Below are 20,187 nucleotides of genomic sequence, written 5' to 3' on the forward strand. Positions count from 1 at the left end.
TCATCTTTTTTTTAAGAGCCGGCCATAGCCCCTGCACAAACCACCATTTTTTCAAACCGTTCGCTGGTTGACTCTCCATCTTTCCAATCAGTTCTTTCAATCGTCTGGCATAGGTCCGGACTGTTTCTTTCTTTCCTTGTTTAGTACTGTATATCTCTACCACTATTTCATTATAATCTCGGAGCAATCTAAATTATGTTATAAATTCTTTTTTAACATTCTCCCATGTATTGAGTTTCTGAGGACTGGTATCGGAAAACCAATCTATTGCCACACCCCGTAGGGTCGTTGGGAATTGTCTCACCCAATTGTCTTCATCTGTCACACCATTCGCCATCCATATGGTTTCACACATTTTACAATGTTTGATAGGGTTTGCTGAACCATCACCGTGAAACTTGGGTAATTTTTCTTTAGGACCTACCATCGTTACTTTCCTTTGATTCTGAGGTACTTGTGTACCGGCGTTGTTCTGAGCTCCCGCGCTGTTCTGCACTCCCGCGCTGTTTTGAACTCTCGTGCTGTTCTGCACTCCTCCGCTGTTCTGAACTCCCATGCTGTTCTGCACTCCCGCGCTGTTCTGTACAACAATCTTGTTTCCAACAACCGCGTTGTTTGGTGAAGTGATGTTCTATTCTCCGCCTGTATCCGTTCGTCCGGTGTATCAGGAACGAAGAGATCACTCCATGCTTGTGCTCCCTCGACACTTCGAGTTGTGCGAGTTGCTTCCCTTCCATTCAGACACTTTCCCCTCGGCGTATACAGGTTAAGGAACTCTTCTTTTGTTTCCTCCAAATTTAAGCGTTTTCGAGTCTCCTCCAGCAATTCCTCGGCACTCCTCAGCCTACTAGGTGAGTGCACTCCCTCCGTCTGTGCCTCCTCACCCCTTCGGTGCCCCTTGGCAATTTGCTGAAGTCTCTGCCTGCGTTCTGCTTGTTGCGCTAAAATTAAAACTTCTTGTGCTGTGCGTAGTTCATCCTTATCTTTCACCTTGTTCCTATCCTTGTTAAGAAAATTCGGCATTAATCTTCATATCATTCCTTCGTTCCAGGTTCGTCTAGCAATGGCGCCTAATGTTTACCATACATGGTAAAAGTTTAACACATGTATCACACGATTCAACGCAGAACAAATACTTTATTCATATATGCACTTGCTGATTACAATCCGAATACAATGACTACAATGATTACAATGATTATCACGATTACAACGATGATTCCAAAGTCCATCTTGGATGTGTACATATACCTTTCCGAAGGGGTGACTCAAGCGCCACGCGCCCGTTCGGATACTACTCTACTTGTCGGCTACACTATACATTTTACAAACAACAAGTATTACTTCTTGGCGACAACTTTCTTGTATTTACATGTCTCTTGGAATAATTGTGAAATTCTTGCTTTTCCTCATTTTCTAAGGTGTAATCTATAAGGGATCTGGAGTGTTTAACTTTCATTGAAGACTTGGAAATTTTTGAAAGATTTGTAGCCAGTTCAGCAGCACTGCCATTATTGTAACCTAAATCCTCAAAATGACAATTATTGATAGAACAAGAATTAAATGAGGAACCCTTCACAAATCCATGCTCATTTGATCTTAGACCAACATTGTGGTAGCTATTTATCAAACCAATTCTGCCTGGAAATCTTTTGTCTGTTCAAGGCTTGAAGTTTCAACAAATTTTTCCTTGACACTACCAGAAACCCCTGAAATATCTATTTCAAATATCGGATCTTCACATCTAACATGCAAGACTGATTTCTCATTGCTTTCATTGAAATAAGCTCTTCTCTACTTCTTGATGCCGTCAGAGAACTCATTTATATTGCTACTTTCATCATTTACTGATTGTATGGAAGTGCTATCTATATGTGTTCCAACACTGAAAGATGAGCCGACTCCATTTTAGCAAGATTTGGAATTCTATGTGTTGAACTTCTTTGACCCTCCAAATCCTCCCATTGACTCTGTGGCGGGCTCACTAAACTCTGCTTCAATATTTGAGGAGCCCCACTCGAGGTTGAACTCAACTGCTATGCCTTTCACTAACTTCAACTTAAAATCAAGGCTAGCAATCTAGCAGACTACTTTTCAATAATCTGCTTAATTACACAAGAATTGTGATGAAGATAAACTACAGCCGAGGCAAATTCATCTGTGGTATATCAACACACCTTGTAGAAGCATAAATCAAGCTCGATACTGCTTCGTTGATATCTTCTGGTCGATCCCGGTAATTTCTCTAGCACACGACACTCTCTCTTGTATTGAACCCGTGTTGAGATTTTCCAAACATGTAGCAACCCATAATGGCCACCCCCCTGTTACACTAGTTGGCTTTCTTGAGGGTCAATAAACCTCCAATAACGGTTATGCACTGCAGAGAGTAAAATTTTCGTGAACTTGGTATTTCCGTGGATGAGAGTGCTTGTATTTCAGTTGGCTTTGTACTTCCGCTAATATCCACATCATTAGTCTGACTCCTTAGTCGACATGTCTTCCTTTGGCATTACAAACTCTTGCATGAGCTTCGTCTGTTATAACTAATCTAGTTCAATATCCAACATGCATCTCCTTGCTATGTAACGCGGCTAATCTTGTAACCATCTCTAAGCACGGTAGTCACGGTTATGACCAAGCTAGATTCGCCATATCTAAATTAACGACAGGAAACTTGCGTTACTCTCCTTTACGGTAATCACTAGCAGTTTGGTTTCACCTAATGACAAGTGCTTTGCAGTAACACCTCTCTGGAGTTTAATTGTAACGTCTCTTGCGATCAACAACACAAAAATCTACTATGGTACCAAGATTTACAAAACTTTGCGACACTGATACATATGAACCATTTTTGTCAGGTTGCAGATTGAGTTTTATAAGCTAAGAATCTCCATAGCTAGAACCCACATATACAAATCCATTGTCTAAATACAAAATTGTTGAAGCGGATGAAGTCCCCCCCCCTCTCCTAAACTTTACTTTCAGACTCGTAACCCTTTCTTTTTCATGTGTGATCTCAAGCAACGAGAGATCCAACATGATCGCTCAACAAATATCGAGAGCCATTTGCATCTACTCTACCATATGCTTTATGTCCAAGAACTGTTTGTAAAGTCATTATCTTTTAGCGCAACCTCACATGTCAACACATATCGTGCATCTTTGTTATCCTACTATTACTGGACGCTACTCCTATCCGTAGAAACCACTATTAGAGTTTTGCCCAAAAATGGTTATGAGAAGCCTTTGCATAATAAGCATCAACTATATCCTCCCTCCTTACCAAAAATATTCAAGAGATGCTTTCCTTCCAATCATGCGAATGATTCAATTCCAACTTCTCACAAACACAAACTTCTGGTTGCTTTTGACTTTGAGGAATATGTCGTTCTTCTACTTTTAGATGGTATTTGTTCTTGTCCTCAATGTTTATCTGTGTGTGGGGCTTTGAAAGTTGTAATGTATACCAATTTCTTTTAACTCCAACTTTGTTCACCTGATAGCAAAACCTCTGGAAAATTAAATTGGTAATATGTATACTTTTCACCTCTTTCAATATATTGATCTGAAACTTAACCATGCTGAAACTAAAAGATATAACTCGTGAAACATCAACTTCCACCTAAAATTTCATAAAACATTGGAGATTGGTCTCTTGATACCCTAATTTCTACAAAATTTGTGTTTGTATCTGAATTAAACTTCATAGGCTGGTAGGAAGACTAGCTCTGCTACCATTGAAATATCCCAAACTAGATATTTACTTGACTTTTTTCCGAAAATATGTTTAGAACTAAACATATGCAATAGTATTTCAAAACACAATAGAAATCAGCAGAAACTCCAACAAATGTTAAGACGTTCTTTCTCAAAATGATACTCGGAATTCAAGCATATAAAAATGCATTACAAATTCACAATATAAAACATGAAAAACTCTCATAAAACTCCATTAACAACATTATTGCATTATACAACAACAATATAATAACCAGTACTCAAAATCCAATCTTAAACACATAATTTACAATCAGATTGGAATACTCAAAGAAGAACCTGTAAGCGCATACGAGACACCTGAAATGATGTCTCCACAGACAATGGGTTTGTGTCCACTATCTATCGGCACGAGGGGCTATGTCCTCACACTGGCTGAAAGTTGAAGCTTTCTGATTACTCTCCCAAGAGAGAAACTGAAATTTGACTATTAAATCAAGCATATCTAGGAATGAGCCTCTTTTTCTTTTTAATACACAAACTGAGACTCTTCGACTCCCCTCTGGCTTTTGTCTTATTCCCTTGTGACTCTTCAACTTCCCTTTGGCCTTGACCTTTAGCCCCCTCTTATAATAGTAAATTGCTCCATTTTATTCCAGCTCTCATATATAAATTTTAATATTATAAGGGTATATCTGAAAATCCTCTAATGTCCCAAAAGGGGGCATTACATTCTTAGACCACGATTTGGTGTTTTCAAGCTAAAACGCCCATGCAATAGAGCCTTTAAAGTCCAATTTGCATCCAACATTTGGAGAGAAAGGAAGTTGCAATAACATCTTGCTCATACATGCATATGTGTTTGCCGTTGGAGGCCATGATTTGCCTTTAAACTTTGAATTTTTCAAAGATTTTTTTATTTGTTACATGCAAATGCACTTGGAGAACCCAATTTTGGAGAAGACTTGTTCACCCAAACTTCTCTTTCCTTCATTTTTGTCACTATATTCACCTTGATAACCATGGTGTTGTGTCTTTTGATAGCCTTTGACTCTCTTTGATGAATTTTCCATTGTCATTTGAAAACTTGATGTGATCAAGCTTTTCTCGCTCAAGTTGTCGTGAATTCTCTTTTGTAGTGTGACACATTTTGGAATCTCTGAAACTTTGAAAACCTTGTTGACGGTGTCCTGATGTAAACTCGAGGCAACTTTCCATCAACACCTTTGGCTTTTTTTTAATTTCTTTTTGAAGTAAAGTGCTTGGCGTATTCCCACACAAACTCAGGTTCTCGGACAACCATTGGGAAAATGAAGACTAAATGAATTACCACTTCGTTGATTTGAAACACGCCTTCCTTATTGGATGTCTTCATTTTTTATAGAAATCCTGGCTTATCTTGACTTGCTGGAACATGAAAGTTTCAATGGAATTGAATCCATCATTGGAAGATATGGATTCTAACTCCATGAGAATATTGACAAAAGGGATCTCTAAGGGACAGTATATGTGGAGGGCTAAAATGGGACTTAGGAAAATGGATGCCATGTAAATGCGTATTGGAAAAGGATGAGTTCTTATAAATATCTCCGAGGAAAGTTGAAGCCCAAGTACATGGGAATGTGTGCACATGTCATTTTTTGACTCTTTTAAAAGTAACTTTCAGTCTAAAACGGGTTCTCAAAATGCAATGACATGTAAAGGAATATTCATGTAATCATGATATGCGATTGGGTGCAGAGAGTGAGATTAAATGAAGACTAAATGAATTACCACTTCGTTGATTTGAAACATGCCTTTCTTATTGGATGTCTTCATTTTTTATAGAAATCCTGGCTTATCTTGACTTGCTGGAACATGAAAGTTTCAATGGAATTGAATCCATCATTGGAAGATATGGATTCTAACTCCATGAGAATATTGACAAAAGGGATCTCTAAGGAACAGTATATGCCAAGGGCTAAAATGGGAATTAGGAAAATGGATGCCATGTAAATGCGTATGGGAAAAGGATGAGTTCTTATAAATATCTCTGAGGAAAGTTGAAGCCCAAGTACATGGGAATGTGTGCACATGTCATTTTTTGACTCTTTTAAAAATAACTTTCAGTCAAAAACGGGTTCTCAAAATGCAATGACATGTAAAGGAATATTCATGTAATCATGATATGCGATTGGGTGCAGAGAGTGAGATGCGTGAAAGTGGCAATGGAGAATGAGATTACATGTACGTGTGGATGATAGATGCAAATACATGTAATCGCATGTGAAGAGTGAGATGCAAAGTGTTTCATCCAAAAGAAGAAAAACAAAAAAGCAATCAAACAAACAACTAAAACAAGCACAAAACAAACACATACTTTTGGCTTGAGACTCAAACATGTCAACAAGTAAGTTGTTTTCATGTGGAAATTCAAAATTCCAAACACTTAAAAATGAATGTTTTCATCCTATTTAAAGAGAATTTGCACTTTACATGGCATACATTTGGACAAATGTGCAATAACAAGCTATAATATGCATGAAAATAGCAAGATAAACATGAATTGATGAGCAAGTTTGAAAATGTCCACTTGGAGACTAAATAGCCAAAATAGTAAGTTTTATAGACTTGAAGACCAATTCTCCCTCAAATCCGGATTTTCAAACAACTTTTTGACTCTCTCTACACTTGCAAGTAATGGACATTCAATGGTCGAATTTGACATGAGAATGCCAAAAATGTGGTCTCCAAAGGCAATAACATGCATTAGAACTCAAGAACGATCCCTATTGATCCAAAGGTATGGGTTGGAAATGCCATTTTTTGTGTTCTTTAAGAAAAATGTGCCTTTTATATGCAAAAATCTCTGTCGGTTTTGCAGAAACATGGCCCAAAAATGCATGTAAATTGATTGTTTTTGATTTAAGAATGCAAAAACGTCTTACCCAAATGGATATACATGTACCCGAATGCAAATAAGTGACTTCAAAATGCATAAAATTGGATAAAATTCCCAATTTTCTGGGCATTTTTAGCGAAAAGTTGATTCATAAAAGACATGAACTGAAACTTTTTGACATCTAAAGGCAAAAAAAAGTTCTTCAATCTATATATATATGGATCAAAATCTCGAAACGACTTATATTTAAGCCAAAAAATGGTTAAAACTGCCCCAAATCTATGCGTCTTTCACAAAAACGTGGCTAAAAAATGCCATGGAATGAAACGTGTCTTGCATGAGATTCAACACCTAGGGCATATAATGCCAAGAGATACAAAAGTGACCATCTTCTTGTGTATTTCAAGCCATATCATGGGCAGATCTGCTCATTTTTAGTGAAAAACATGTTCTTGGAGAGGAAAAACATGAAGTTTTTGCTCCACTTTCTCTTCAAATTCGGGTTCATCATTTGCAAATGCACGAAACATATGCAAAACACATTCTCCAAGTGCCATTACATATTTTAAAAACATGTAATTGATCTTCTCATGCAAAACGCACTAGAGAAGTGCCATTGCATATTTGAAAATCATGTTTCAAGGCAAAAACACATTCTCCAAGTGCCATTACATATTTTAAAAACATGCAAAGCCCACTCTAGAAGGGTCATTGCATATTTTAAAAAGTCAAATATGCATTGGTCACTCTAGGAGGGTGATTGCATATTTTAAGTCAAAGGCATTTGCATGCTTTTAGTTCAAAAACTCATTCTCTAGGAGCATTTGCATATTTTCATGCAAACAGGTTTGAAGGACATGTTTGCACAACTTAAATGATTCATTATATCAATTGGAATCGATTGGTTGATTAATACTATCCATAGTTGCGGGACTTTGCGAATCCGAGTAGGACTCTACAAGTCTGAGGCAGAGGTGGCCTTTCCGAGGCAAATGGCCTCTGGACTTTGACTTAGCCGAGTCCTAGTAGAGTCCACGTGGACTTGCCGAGTCCCGAGCCTAGGATTCCCCCAAATTTTTAAATTAAAAAAAAAAATTGTTTTAAATTTTTTTTGAAAGATAGATTTCTGGAAGTTTTTTTTTAGTGTATTTTTTTCTGAAAATGATGTTGTGGTATGTCAAGAATTAATTTAGGATTTAATCTTAAATCTTAAATCTTCAAATTTATTGAATATTATAGGAAATTTAATGTTTAACTTTAAATCTTCAAATGTCATTAACTAGGTTATAGAAAATTACACAATTGAATAGCCCTGCATCTCACAATGAAGGATGGTTACACAAATTGAAGGCTCATTGCCAACATTGGTTACTATCTGGGTTTCATTATGAAGAAGTCATTTTCAGCATTGGAGAGTTTAGTAATGTTGTATAGATATTTTTAGATTTACATATATTTGTGTTAGAATTCTATATTGATTTATATGAGTTTTTTTTTTTTTGACTTATGTGTTTATTAATGTTAGAACTCTCTAGTGTTGTACATAAAGTTATAAACTTTTACACTGACGTGTATATGTGTTATGTGTTGTTGGCTATGTCCTTGGTCATTTTCTTGGCAAAAATTTGTAAGTCAACTATAATTGTTATGAAAAGACTTTTGCTGTTAAAGGATGTGTTTCACCAAGCAAATTGATAGACATACTTGAGAGCCCTGTTGTTGTCTACAATGCACACATAAGTTGTAACAAACATATTTCTCCATATTTGAGTCTTCCATTACTTAACTTAGGCATATTTGTAGGAGGGCATAGGCTACTATGAACCTTAGTCTTCTACACTCTAGCTGATATTTTGATATATGTTTTCAACTTTTGATTGCATGGATTTCATATATTGTAGACATTTGACAATGACACTATGTTTAATTATATATAATGCTATTCAATTTTTTTCCTTAAGAAATTTGTTGTTATACTTATGTGATCTATGCAAAATTGTGTGTGAGTGTTAAGTAGCTTTTATTTATCTCAATTATTGTGTATTTGATGTTAATTGACTAAATGATGCATCAAAAAATCTTTAAATCCTTAAAAATCTTTGAATTTCATGGGTTTTTCGATTTTTGGAGTCCTGGCCGAGTTTGAGTTTGAGTCTGATTTTGACTTTTCGAGTCAGAGGCAAGTCCAAGTCCTGTAAGTATGATAGTAACCAATTAAATAACGAATTAAACTCAGAGAAAAGCGAAACTAAGTTTAAAAAGTTTCATACTGTTACCTACATTTGGTGGTGACAAAATGTTTGAAGGTGGGATGTTGACCTTGAGTACATTGCATAGATTGATGAAGAAGAGGCATAGGAGGGATTGGTGAGTGTTCCATTGGACATTGCTAACATTGATATTGTTAGTATTCTAGATTCAATGTTGAATCTTAATTTGATGAGGTAGATGAACATCAGTATTATATCTTTAGATTGTCAATGTTTTGTTATTTTGTATTATTATCCTTTGAGGTTGTATTATGTATATGGTTAGTGACTAAAATTCAAGTTCAAATAATTAATCATTGAAAGTTTGTTAAGCTGTGTGTCAACTTGTGATTCTATTTCACCTCTAATGTTTCTTAATTCTATAATGTATACAAAGAAAGCCATATTTATGAGCAATTGACATTTCCAATAATTTTTAAATTTTCTGTCATGTCCCCATTTTTGGTGACAGTTCGATTTAATTAATTTAATTAATCTGGTTGTCCAAGGATGACTAATTAATTATTTTAATTAAATAAATAAATATTAAAAGATAACTTTATATTTAATAAAGTGACTTGGATTATAAAAATATTTAATAAAATCACTTATGAGATAAGATCAAAATTGTTCTAGAAGTCTCTGGAGAAGGTGGAGAGAAAAGAATAAATAGGCACCCCGGGGCTCCATTCGAATGAAGGCAGTTGTTTTATCTCTTTTTGATTTCAGATTGTGATTCCATCACATGTGCATTGTAGAACCTAGGGTTTGTGCAATTGTCACAACGGGCCATTGAGAACGATAACTCTCAATTGGTACGCAATTTTGAGGGTGTGAAATATCATCTAAATTATTGCAGATTGGAGGTGACGCTGCAGTCATTTCATCGAGGCAGAATTTGTGGCCTAAGGTCAAATCTGAGGATCATTGATTATTGGAAGGTTAGCTAGAGCGGAATTAATTGTCATTTAGACAAACTATTGCAGTATTGAGTGGAAAGTCGAAGAGGAGCCGGGAAGAGAGTTAAAAGACAAGAATCCGATTGTGGTCAACATATCAAAATATCGCAGGATTGATGATTTGTATGGTTGATGAGCTCCTGTCATCACATCGAAGTTAGCCACACTTAAACGTATATATATATATATATATATATATATATATATATATATATATATATATATATATATATATATATATATATATATATATATATATATATATATATATATATATATATATATATATTGGTTGATCCATTGTTACTGAGGACGCATTATCTCTGGAGTTATCGGATTTAGCAATCTATGAGCCGGCAGCTACTACAGAAATCCCAATTGGGTGACCAGCGTAGACAAATCCGCAGCACTTTCGCACCCTGTCGGGACTCCACAACGGCGGCAGCAGCAACATTGTTTGGGCGTTGTCACTTACTACGGCATCCATTTTTGTGCAGGCGCTGAAACCAATCAAGGGCAGGAGGTGGCATATAAGGTCTGCCGAATTAAGACCAGAGGACGGCGTCATTTATTGAATCTTCATTGCAGTTTGTGGAAGGCGCAATCTTGGTGAGGATGGGTTAACAGAACCATTTGGGCAAAGAAACCATCACGGGTCAACAGCTCCGATTTTAAGATTGTGGTGACAGTCGACAAAGAACCCGTGCGGCAGTTGGAGAGGATAATTTTGCAGTGGTCAAGTGGCAAATGCGATCTTTTCCAGATCAGGCGGAGATCGATTGGAATCAAGACTCAGACAAATTCAGAATGGTACCTACCTGAGAAATGGACTGGGAAAGTTTCATGTAGGTGACTACAATTTCAGGCACCCTTTCGATGGATATTCTACTCTGGTTCGTCTTCACTTTGAGAATGGGAGATTAATTGCAGGACATGCACAGTTAGATTCTGAGGCTTACAAGGCTGCTAAAAAGAACAATAAAATCTGTTATCGTGAATTTTCTGAAGTTCCAAAATCAGAAAACTTCTTTGAATATGTTGGGGACATTGCAGGACTCTTCTCTGGTGCTTCATTAACAGACAATGCCAACACAGGAGTCATAAGGTTAGGTGATGGGAGAGTTGTTTGCTTGACTGAAACGATGAGAATCTTTCCTGAACAAACAATGAATCCGCAAACTTTGGACTGCGTTCACATAGCAAGGTCTGTGATCGGTATCTCAGTATTATGAGGAGTGCATTTTCTTCATATCTGTTATGGCAGCGCTTTCCAGGTTTTTGATATTTGAGTAGGAAGTTAAAGAGTGACATGTTGTATTTTCCTTGTCAATACAAACCAGTACATTCCTTAATCAACCACTGTTATTCATTAATTTGATTGTAAGGGTTAAGACATTGTATTGTAATCTGCAATCGGCATGAATGTAACGGTTCAGTCATTAGTAGCAGGTGGTAATAGGATAGTCTTCTACTACAAGCCAAGTGTTTGACGAAATGTCTAACTCTTAAAGTTTTAAGTTTTGGTGCTTAAAAAGTCAATAATCCTGTCAGGGTCATTACAGTGGTATCAGAGCACGATTGCTAATTGTTTGACGAAATGTCAAACCTTTGAAGTTTTAAGTTTTGGGTGTCAAAAGGAGCAATAATCTGGTCGGGGATATTACAGTGGTATCAGAGCGGTTTTCTTGCCATCCTGTGGGGTGAGAACCGACTTACATGAGTGATCAGCACTCTACTTCAACCAAGATGAACAGGTACAGCACAAAGTCTCCAAGGACACAATCTCGAACAAGTAATAGACACAGTATTCAGAGTCGGAATTGTGGAAAGGAGGACTATTCAGACATTCAGGATGAGCTCAGAAAAATCAAACATAACATGTCTGAACTGTTGGTTAAACACCACCGTATGCTTGACAGGCTGTCCGTCCCAGCTAAGGTGAATAAATCAACTAGATTTTGTTTTGACAAATCTTCTCACAAAGCGTTGACTGATACAATGAGAGATGCTACTAGGAACCTTAATGAGGAGTTCGAGAAACAAGTGTGCAACCGGTCAGAGGTTTCAGTTTGGTCACAGGAAGAAGTGGTGAAGGATATTACGCTGATGGATAGTAACTGTCAACTTGATACTTCAATCGAGACAGTTGTATACAGGTTTCCCAAGGGTGATGTCTCAGATACTAAAGGTGGTTTGGTTCCGACAGTCAATGATGACAGTAAAGTGAGTTCAGATGATGATGAAGAGGTCATTGTGCATGATGATGAGATACCTGGTGAAAATGAGCAGACATCGAGCATTTATGATTTTGCTGAGAGAGAGTACCAAGCTCAGTTAGATGCTTCGTCACATGCGGATGAGAATGGCAGTACTTCACATGATTTGTCCAGCCAGTTGAAGGTAAGCAAAGATAGTATTGTGGCTTCTTTATCTCATCATGACAGGATGCGGGAGATGTTAGAAGAATACATCCAGATGATTCAGTTACAAGGAAGACATAAGGGAGTTCAGGCAAAATCTTCCTGTTGTGACTTACATGCAATTGGTGAAGGAATGGGAACGACGAAGTTGAGCTATTTACATCTTCTATCAGATCGTGACCATCTTCTAAGCCTTGCCAAAGACTATTCAGATGCCTTGAGGAGGAAGGAGGAGGAAGTTGTCAAGCTTTCTTGCGAGCTTGAGGACACTCGAGCAACTTTGGCATTACAGGACTGGGAGATACATGAGAATGAGCATGGCATGGAGCTAGGCTTAGTTTCATCTTACATGCCTGACATTCAGCTTCTTGCAGCAGAAGGATCATATATGGTAGCTGATAATGTTACGAGTTCATCTTGCATTCACATCCAGGATACAAGGACAATGGCAGACAGGTATGTGAAGTTAGCTGGTATTGGTCACATTACTCGGGTAAGGAGTTTGCTTGAGTTACCAGCTGTTCCTTGTTTACGGATATGGACTCAAGAATGTTTCAGGGGCATTTGGGGTTCAGTTAACTGGAGATCTTTAACACTTAATAGTAGCAATGTTTGTTTGAGTGCTATCATGGATTTGATTAGCAGAACACCCGGTGTTGTCTTTCTTTGTGCCAGCAACCTGACCGATGTTGGTATTGGTTTTTATACACCGTTGTTGGGTTTGGTTCATATATGCAGACGACCGTTCTTGCTTAAAGGTGTTGAAGATTTTTCATATTTGCCAGTGTGTACTGATGAGTCCCAGGATCGTTTCGGCCTTGATGACATCCAGGAGGATGAAGTGGATAGTTTTGAAGATTCAGCTTCCTTGACAGATTCTTTAGGTATAGAAGAGCTTGACAACAGAACTACAGATTTTGACACTCTGGATGTTGATACGAGTTTTGAAGTTGATTCGAAAAATATAGATGGTAATAATCCAGAGACCAGTATCTTTGAAGACATTCCTCTAGACAATGTGTCAGAGGGAGTTTATAGAAGACAGTCTAGCCAGAGCCATCATGTGGTTAGCCAGTTGAAATTTAGTGAGCGAGACATTACTATTGCTTGTGAGCATTTTGATACTGCTCGTCAGTTGTTGGCTGTTACTGGTTGGGGTTCTTCTATGACAGATGAGTCCAGCGGTGGTTACTTTTCTTTGGCAGAGATTCATGCCTTGCGTGAAGCTGTTCGGATTTTAAAGCAGGATTATTTACGATTGGTAGCCGACCGTGATCACTTGGTTGAGTGGGGGAGTACAGCATATGAGGCACTCTTGGATCGTGAAAAGGAGGTGAGTGAGCTTTCCCAAGAGCTCATAGCGACTACTGAAGCATTAGAGGACACACAGCGAGATCTACAGAAGTCGCAGTTTCAGTTGAAGGAAGTGACCGTGGAGTTGGAGCATTTGCGGTCAAAACCAGCCCCAGACCCAGTTCATTTGTCTATTGAGGTGGTTGGTGGTGAGTATACTCCTGCAGTCGTTACTGAGGAGCATGTTGTTGGGACTGACACACATGTTCAGGGTTTGGAAGAAGTTGGTCCTAATGAGTTCAGGATACCGGTAGAGTCAAGTCTCCAGGCTGATTCTTCTCAGATAGTTGATAGTGTGGTACAATTGAGTATGCCACCCTTACAGGAGGACCAGTTGTGGTGTAAAGGAGAGTATGTTGATGTTTCCTCATATAATTTTTACTGCACTGAACCGTTCATGAAGTATTTGTTGGATAGTGCATGTGTTCAGTTAGACTCGCATAAGGTGACAGAAGGTGTTCTCATCCAAGATACTAGTGTTATTTGCAGATTGGTTGAGAAGATTATAGGGGTCCTTGCTACTATGCTACCTCACAGGGACCTCGAGGAAGGGTTTGTTGAGCAGAATGCACGGGATCCTATCCAGCCTACAGTCACTCGGAGTCAGAAAATGGAGCCATTTGATGATTCCCAGTTCAGTGATGATGAGCCAGCAGCAGAGTTTGGAGGTTCTTACCGGCATTATACGGTAGGGTACGCTCATCATTTTTCTTTTGACACAGAGATAGAAGATTTTATTTCACGCAAATGTAGATTGGCTCCAGTTTCTTACCATCCGTTAGGGGATAGATTGGCACCATCTTTTGAAAATAAAATTGGTAGTAGCAAGTTACTTAGCCTGCAGCATCGACACACCCGGAGCAGTTTTTCAGAGATTGGATTTGATGGCAGTGATTCAGGTACTTATGGCTGTTGTCATATCTATAGTGCAGTTGGGTGCAGGTGTCATTTTGACAGGGGCTTGAGTTTTGGTAGAGTTGATGTTTTAGTTGGCTTGAGTTCCGCAGAATGGTTTCTTCTACTGACATCTACAGTTGGTTTTCAGATGATTTCATCAGAGTTGTCAGTTGTTTGGATGTTGAGTACAGTTTCTCAGATACTGGTATTGATGATTTCTCCACGGGAGTATGATGAGGATTGGGATGACATACAGATTTACATTTGGGACCCAGGCATACTGATTGGTTTATGGTTCAGCCATTGCTTGGGGACAAGCAATTTCAGGAAGGGCGGACTGTCATGTCCCCATTTTTGGTGACAGTTCGATTTAATTAATTTAATTAATCTGGTTGTCCAAGGATGACTAATTAATTATTTTAATTAAATAAATAAATATTAAAAGACAACTTTATATTTAATAAAGTGACTTGGATTATAAAAATATTTAATAAAGTCACTTATGAGATAAGATCAAAATTGTTCTAGAAGTCTCTGGAGAAGGTGGAGAGAAAAGAATAAATAGGCACCCCGGGGCTCCATTCGAATGAAGGCAGTTGTTTTATCTCTTTTTGATTTCAGATTGTGATTCCATCACATGTGCATTGTAGAACCTAGGGTTTGTGCAATTGTCACAACGGGCCATTGAGAACGATAACTCTCAATTGGTACGCAATTTTGAGGGTGTGAAATATCATTTGAATTATTGCAGATTGGAGGTGACGCTGCAGTCATTTCATCGAGGCAGAATTTGTGGCCTAAGGTCAAATCTGAGGATCATTGATTATTGGAAGGTTAGCTAGAGCGGAATTAATTGTCATTTAGACAAACTATTGCAGTATTGAGTGGAAAGTCGAAGAGGAGCCGGGAAGAGAGTTAAAAGACAAGAATCCGATTGTGGTCAACATATCAAAATATCGCAGGATTGATGATTTGTATGGTTGATGAGCTCCTGTCATCACATCGAAGTTAGCCACACTTAAACGTATATATATATATATATATATATATATATATATATATATATATATATATATATATATATTGGTTGATCCATTGTTACTGAGGACGCATTATCTCTGGAGTTATCGGATTTAGCAATCTATGAGCCGGCAGCTACTACAGAAATCCCAATTGGGTGACCAGCGTAGACAAATCCGTAGCACTTTCGCACCCTGTCGGGACTCCACAACGGCGGTAGCAGCAACATTGTTTGGGCGTTGTCACTTACTACGGCATCCATTTTTGTGCAGGCGCTGAAACCAATCAAGGGCAGGAGGCGGCATATAAGGTCTGCCGAATTAAGACCAGAGGACGGCGTCATGTATTGAATCTTCATTGCAGTTTGTGGAAGGCGCGATCTTGGTGAGGATGGGTTAACAGAACCATTTGGGCAAAGAAACCATCACGGGTCAACAGCTCCGATTTTAAGATTGTGGTGACAGTCGACAAAGAACCCGTGCGGCAGTTGGAGAGGATAATTTTGCAGTGGTCAAGTGGCAAATGCGATCTTTTCCAGATCAGGCGGAGATCGATTGGAATCAAGACTCAGACAAATTCAGAATGGTACCTACCTGAGAAATGGACCGGGAAAGTTTCATGTAGGTGACTACAATTTCAGGCACCCTTTCGATGGATATTCTACTCTGGTTCGTCTTCACTTTGAGAATGGGAGATTAATTGCAGGACATGCACAGTTAGATTCTGAGGCTTACAAGGCTGCTAAAAAGAACAATAAAATCTGTTATCGTGAATTTTCTGAAGTTCCAAAATCAGAAAACTTCTTTGAATATGTTGGGGACATTGCAGGACTCTTCTCTGGTGCTTCATTAACAGACAATGCCAACACAGGAGTCATAAGGTTAGGTGATGGGAGAGTTGTTTGCTTGACTGAAACGATGAGAATCTTTCCTGAACAAACAATGAATCCGCAAACTTTGGACTGCGTTCACATAGCAAGGTCTGTGATCGGTATCTTAGTATTATGAGGAGTGCATTTTCTTCATATCTGTTATGGCAGCGCTTTCCAGGTTTTTGATATTTGAGTAGGAAGTTAAAGAGTGACATGTTGTATTTTCCTTGTCAATACAAACCAGTACATTCCTTAATCAACCACTGTTATTCATTAATTTGATTGTAAGGGTTAAGACATTGTATTGTAATCTGCAATCGGCATGAATGTAACGGTTCAGTCATTAGTAGCAGGTGGTAATAGGATAGTCTTCTACTACAAGCCAAGTGTTTGACGAAATGTCTAACTCTTAAAGTTTTAAGTTTTGGTGCTTAAAAAGTCAATAATCCTGTCAGGGTCATTACAGTGGTATCAGAGCACGATTGCTAATTGTTTGACGAAATGTCAAACCTTTGAAGTTTTAAGTTTTGGGTGTCAAAAGGAGCAATAATCCGGTCGGGGATATTACATTTTCTATTTTTTAATTGCAATCCCCCACCATCCCAAAAATAGTGTCTTGCCCATCGTACCATAAACGCCACCCCCATGTTTCGTGGTGACCCTATCACAAAACCTTGGTGTAACGCTGAAAAAACAAGAATAGTGGAAGACACATGAATTAAAATAAGAAAATGAGGAAAAACAAGGTTTTTCACCTCTTAGCTCAAAGAGTGTGCTTTTTCATAGTTGGGCAAGTCGTTTGCATGGATTGGTTTTACTTTCAGGTTTCCAGCTGAATAACTTGGTGGCTGCTCACCAAGTATGCTTGGCTTGAGACTATTCACTGAGTTTGATATTGTGATGCTTGCCATGAAATCCCAGTTACCATCTACTGTCTTTCTATGATCGTTTATGATAGTAGATGCATCCATTTGTAGCCCTTCTAATAATTCTAGGGTAAAGTAAGCCTTTGACCTGCCCAATAAGGATTTGGCTGATCAAGATTAAATTTACTTACTTGACAAGTTACCCATTTGTCCAATTCCAGAAGATGCCTGGTTAGCCCAAACTCTCTAAATGTAAGTTATAAGCAACACAGATTAGCTACTACATAACCCATTTGCATCAAAAGATCATATACTGGTTTATTAGATTGAAAATACATTTTTCTATTGCAAGTACATAATTTCAACATTATCATAATAGAAAATTTGAAATTTTATTAGTAGTGAAGTTCAATAGTTGATTGACCATGTGTTTAGTTTTAGAGTCACCTTTGGATTGATGAAACACACTTCTACTGTCACTTTTAGATTGAGTACACACACTTCTCATGTAAAGGGATCACCTTAAAAATCTGCATTGCCATTCTAGTTGTATCAGATTAGTAGGGATGATCTGTTTTTTGGCTCTCAAAGTTTCACTTGTACATGTTTCTGCTGCTATCATACTGTCTGTTGTTTGTGTAGACCAAAGTTACATCATTCATCCCAGGTTTGGAAACTGTTTGTAATGTGATAGTGAGTGACCCACACCAAAGTACTCACGGTCAGCATATTAGTTAGCCAATGCTAGTGATGCACTAGGATTAGAGCTAGGAGTACTTCAGGGTTCAAGAATCAATTTATATAGCACAGAGCCCAAAACAACCTTACTGGATGGATATAAGAACATAGAGACTTGTACCTTAAATATTTTGGATACATATTGGTACATATCAACTAAGGGTTAGGATTGATCTGTAGTTGTTTCTACTTTCTGTAAACACTGGTAGCATTAACCTTGTCTTCTAACTTTCAGACAGTTATAAAATTTTATCTTTCAGTTTGTCACCTCTAATGTATTATTTATTCGAGATATTTTACCAAGAAGTTAGCAAGATCATTTGAACAATGATTTATCTCAAGTTTCCTAAGAGAAAAATAACAAAAGTTGTTTTTCAATCTTCTCAAACGATTCTATCCTTAAAGTTTCCCAGCATCAATGTATTCAAGATATTGCCTGTTTAAAGCCAATTGACTAAATTCTTTGTTGAGTTTATTCTGCTGTGAACCTTCGAATCACATCATATAACAAAGAAGTCAAGGGGAGGATGTTTTCCTTGGAAGTACACTTTAATGAAATTTCTTGAGTTTTTGAGGAGTGAGTATTTTTTTGCTTTTTTCTTACTAGATGACATTTTTGTATGTATTACAGCGTGCAGATTGGCGACTTCGTCCTTTACCAGATCTAATGGTTGAATATGCACGTATTGATGCACATTATCTTCTTTACATTGCAGCTTGCCTTTGTTCAGAGCTTAATGGAAATAAATTAGGTATGCTAATATCTGGTCAATTCATCCTGCACATTGCTTGGAATACTCATGAAAATCCTACAAAAACTATCAAGAAAATATATACGGAACATAGCAGAGAGAAATAAATTATATTTAGTCCATGTTGGTTATATTGACCGTGTGTTGATGACATGCAAAAAATATTGTAGGTATTATATGCATATCCATCATCGTATTTGTGAGGAAAAGGTAATTTGCTTTTTAATATTCTTTTAGAATCTCGTTGTGTAGGAACAGACCAAAATCGTCAAAATGTCTGCAGTTGTCTCTAAATACTCACAATCACAGAGTCTATTGTTGTAGCCATAGTAGTGAAAATCTTCTGGGAAAGATCAGCAAACCAAAAAAAACGGGATTTAGATGGGAAAAAGTTGGATATTAAAAAATGGGTAAACCAGAAAATACATACGAAAAGGGGAAAATATGTTGTCTGTGAAACTTATAAGGCATTTAAGTAGCATAAAGATTATAGAACAAATAAAATATGGTTTAACCCATCAATAGTAGTATACAATTTTTAACATTTATGTTTAAATTGCCGGTTACATTGCATTGCATAATGCATAAATAAGATTTAAAAAAGAGTAAAAAGTACAATGAAGTCCAGTAGTGTTTTGAATAGATTATGTGAAGAAAAGCAAAGTGATAAAAATTCCCTAAATTCTGACAAATATGTAGAAGATTTCACAAAGACATTAGAGACAGATCTTGAAGAAATTGAATGGGAATTGCATAAAAAGGAAAAGTAGAAAATCTAATAGAAATGCTGAAACTTCTATAGATACAAGAATTTAGAAAGAAAAGTATTTGCTAAGGTTAGAAAGCCTCAATAAAGAGAAAAATCAAATCAAGACAGAGACACTAAGAGCAAGTGCTTGTAAATCTATTTTTTTCAAGAAAAGTTATAGAAAAGAGTTTCTCATACTCAAAATATTTCTATAGAAAAGGCTAAAAGGATTCTAGATAAGATAAAAGGGAAAGACAAGATTATTCAGGATGAAAGTTTAAGCAAAGTTTCCTACATATTGAAAATGAAATAAAAAATTTTCAGGACAAAGAAAGAAATGTTGTCAAAAGATCTAAAAGTCCAAGAAGATTGTAGATGAGGTAAGTCTTCAAAATTTCAAATTGAAAGCAATGAAGAACTAGTACAACAAATAGATTCTCATTTGACGTGCCTCACATCTCTTTGTAATAAAAGTATATCTTCAGAAAATGAGAAAACAGATAAAAGATTGAACTCTTGGTAAAGGGATGATTTCACAAGAAAATCTTCTACAAGAAGCTTATTCTGAGTAGATTGATGAGATGAATAATTTTCCAGAAGAGAATGATTTCACACAAGGACAATGAAATATACTGTAAAGAGATGCTGCTGTTATGCATTTTGAAGTTTGAAACTATAAGTATGATGTAGTTTCAAATATTGAGTGTTTGAAG

At 37.2% G+C, this 20,187-nt stretch overlaps 1 protein-coding gene across 4 annotated transcripts in view; it reads left to right on the forward strand.

Moving 5' to 3' along the window:
- Positions 1 to 20,187, forward strand: part of LOC149561967 (Polynucleotidyl transferase, ribonuclease H fold protein with HRDC domain-containing protein) — a 228,701-nt gene that overhangs the window by 135,159 nt on the left and 73,355 nt on the right. For all 4 annotated transcript variants that reach the window (XM_089825492.1, XM_089825490.1, XM_089825493.1 and 1 more), the window contains exon 6: positions 18,606 to 18,726. In XM_089825492.1, the coding sequence (XP_089681618.1) occupies positions 18,606 to 18,726 (121 nt within the window). The remainder of the gene's footprint in view (positions 1 to 18,605; positions 18,727 to 20,187) is intronic.

The sequence above is a fragment of the Cupressus sempervirens genome, chromosome 4 (assembly GCF_028749045.1).
Source record: "Cupressus sempervirens isolate cs-2001-9-10 chromosome 4, ASM2874904v1, whole genome shotgun sequence".
In the NCBI taxonomy this organism is placed as follows: Eukaryota; Viridiplantae; Streptophyta; class Pinopsida; order Cupressales; family Cupressaceae; genus Cupressus; species Cupressus sempervirens.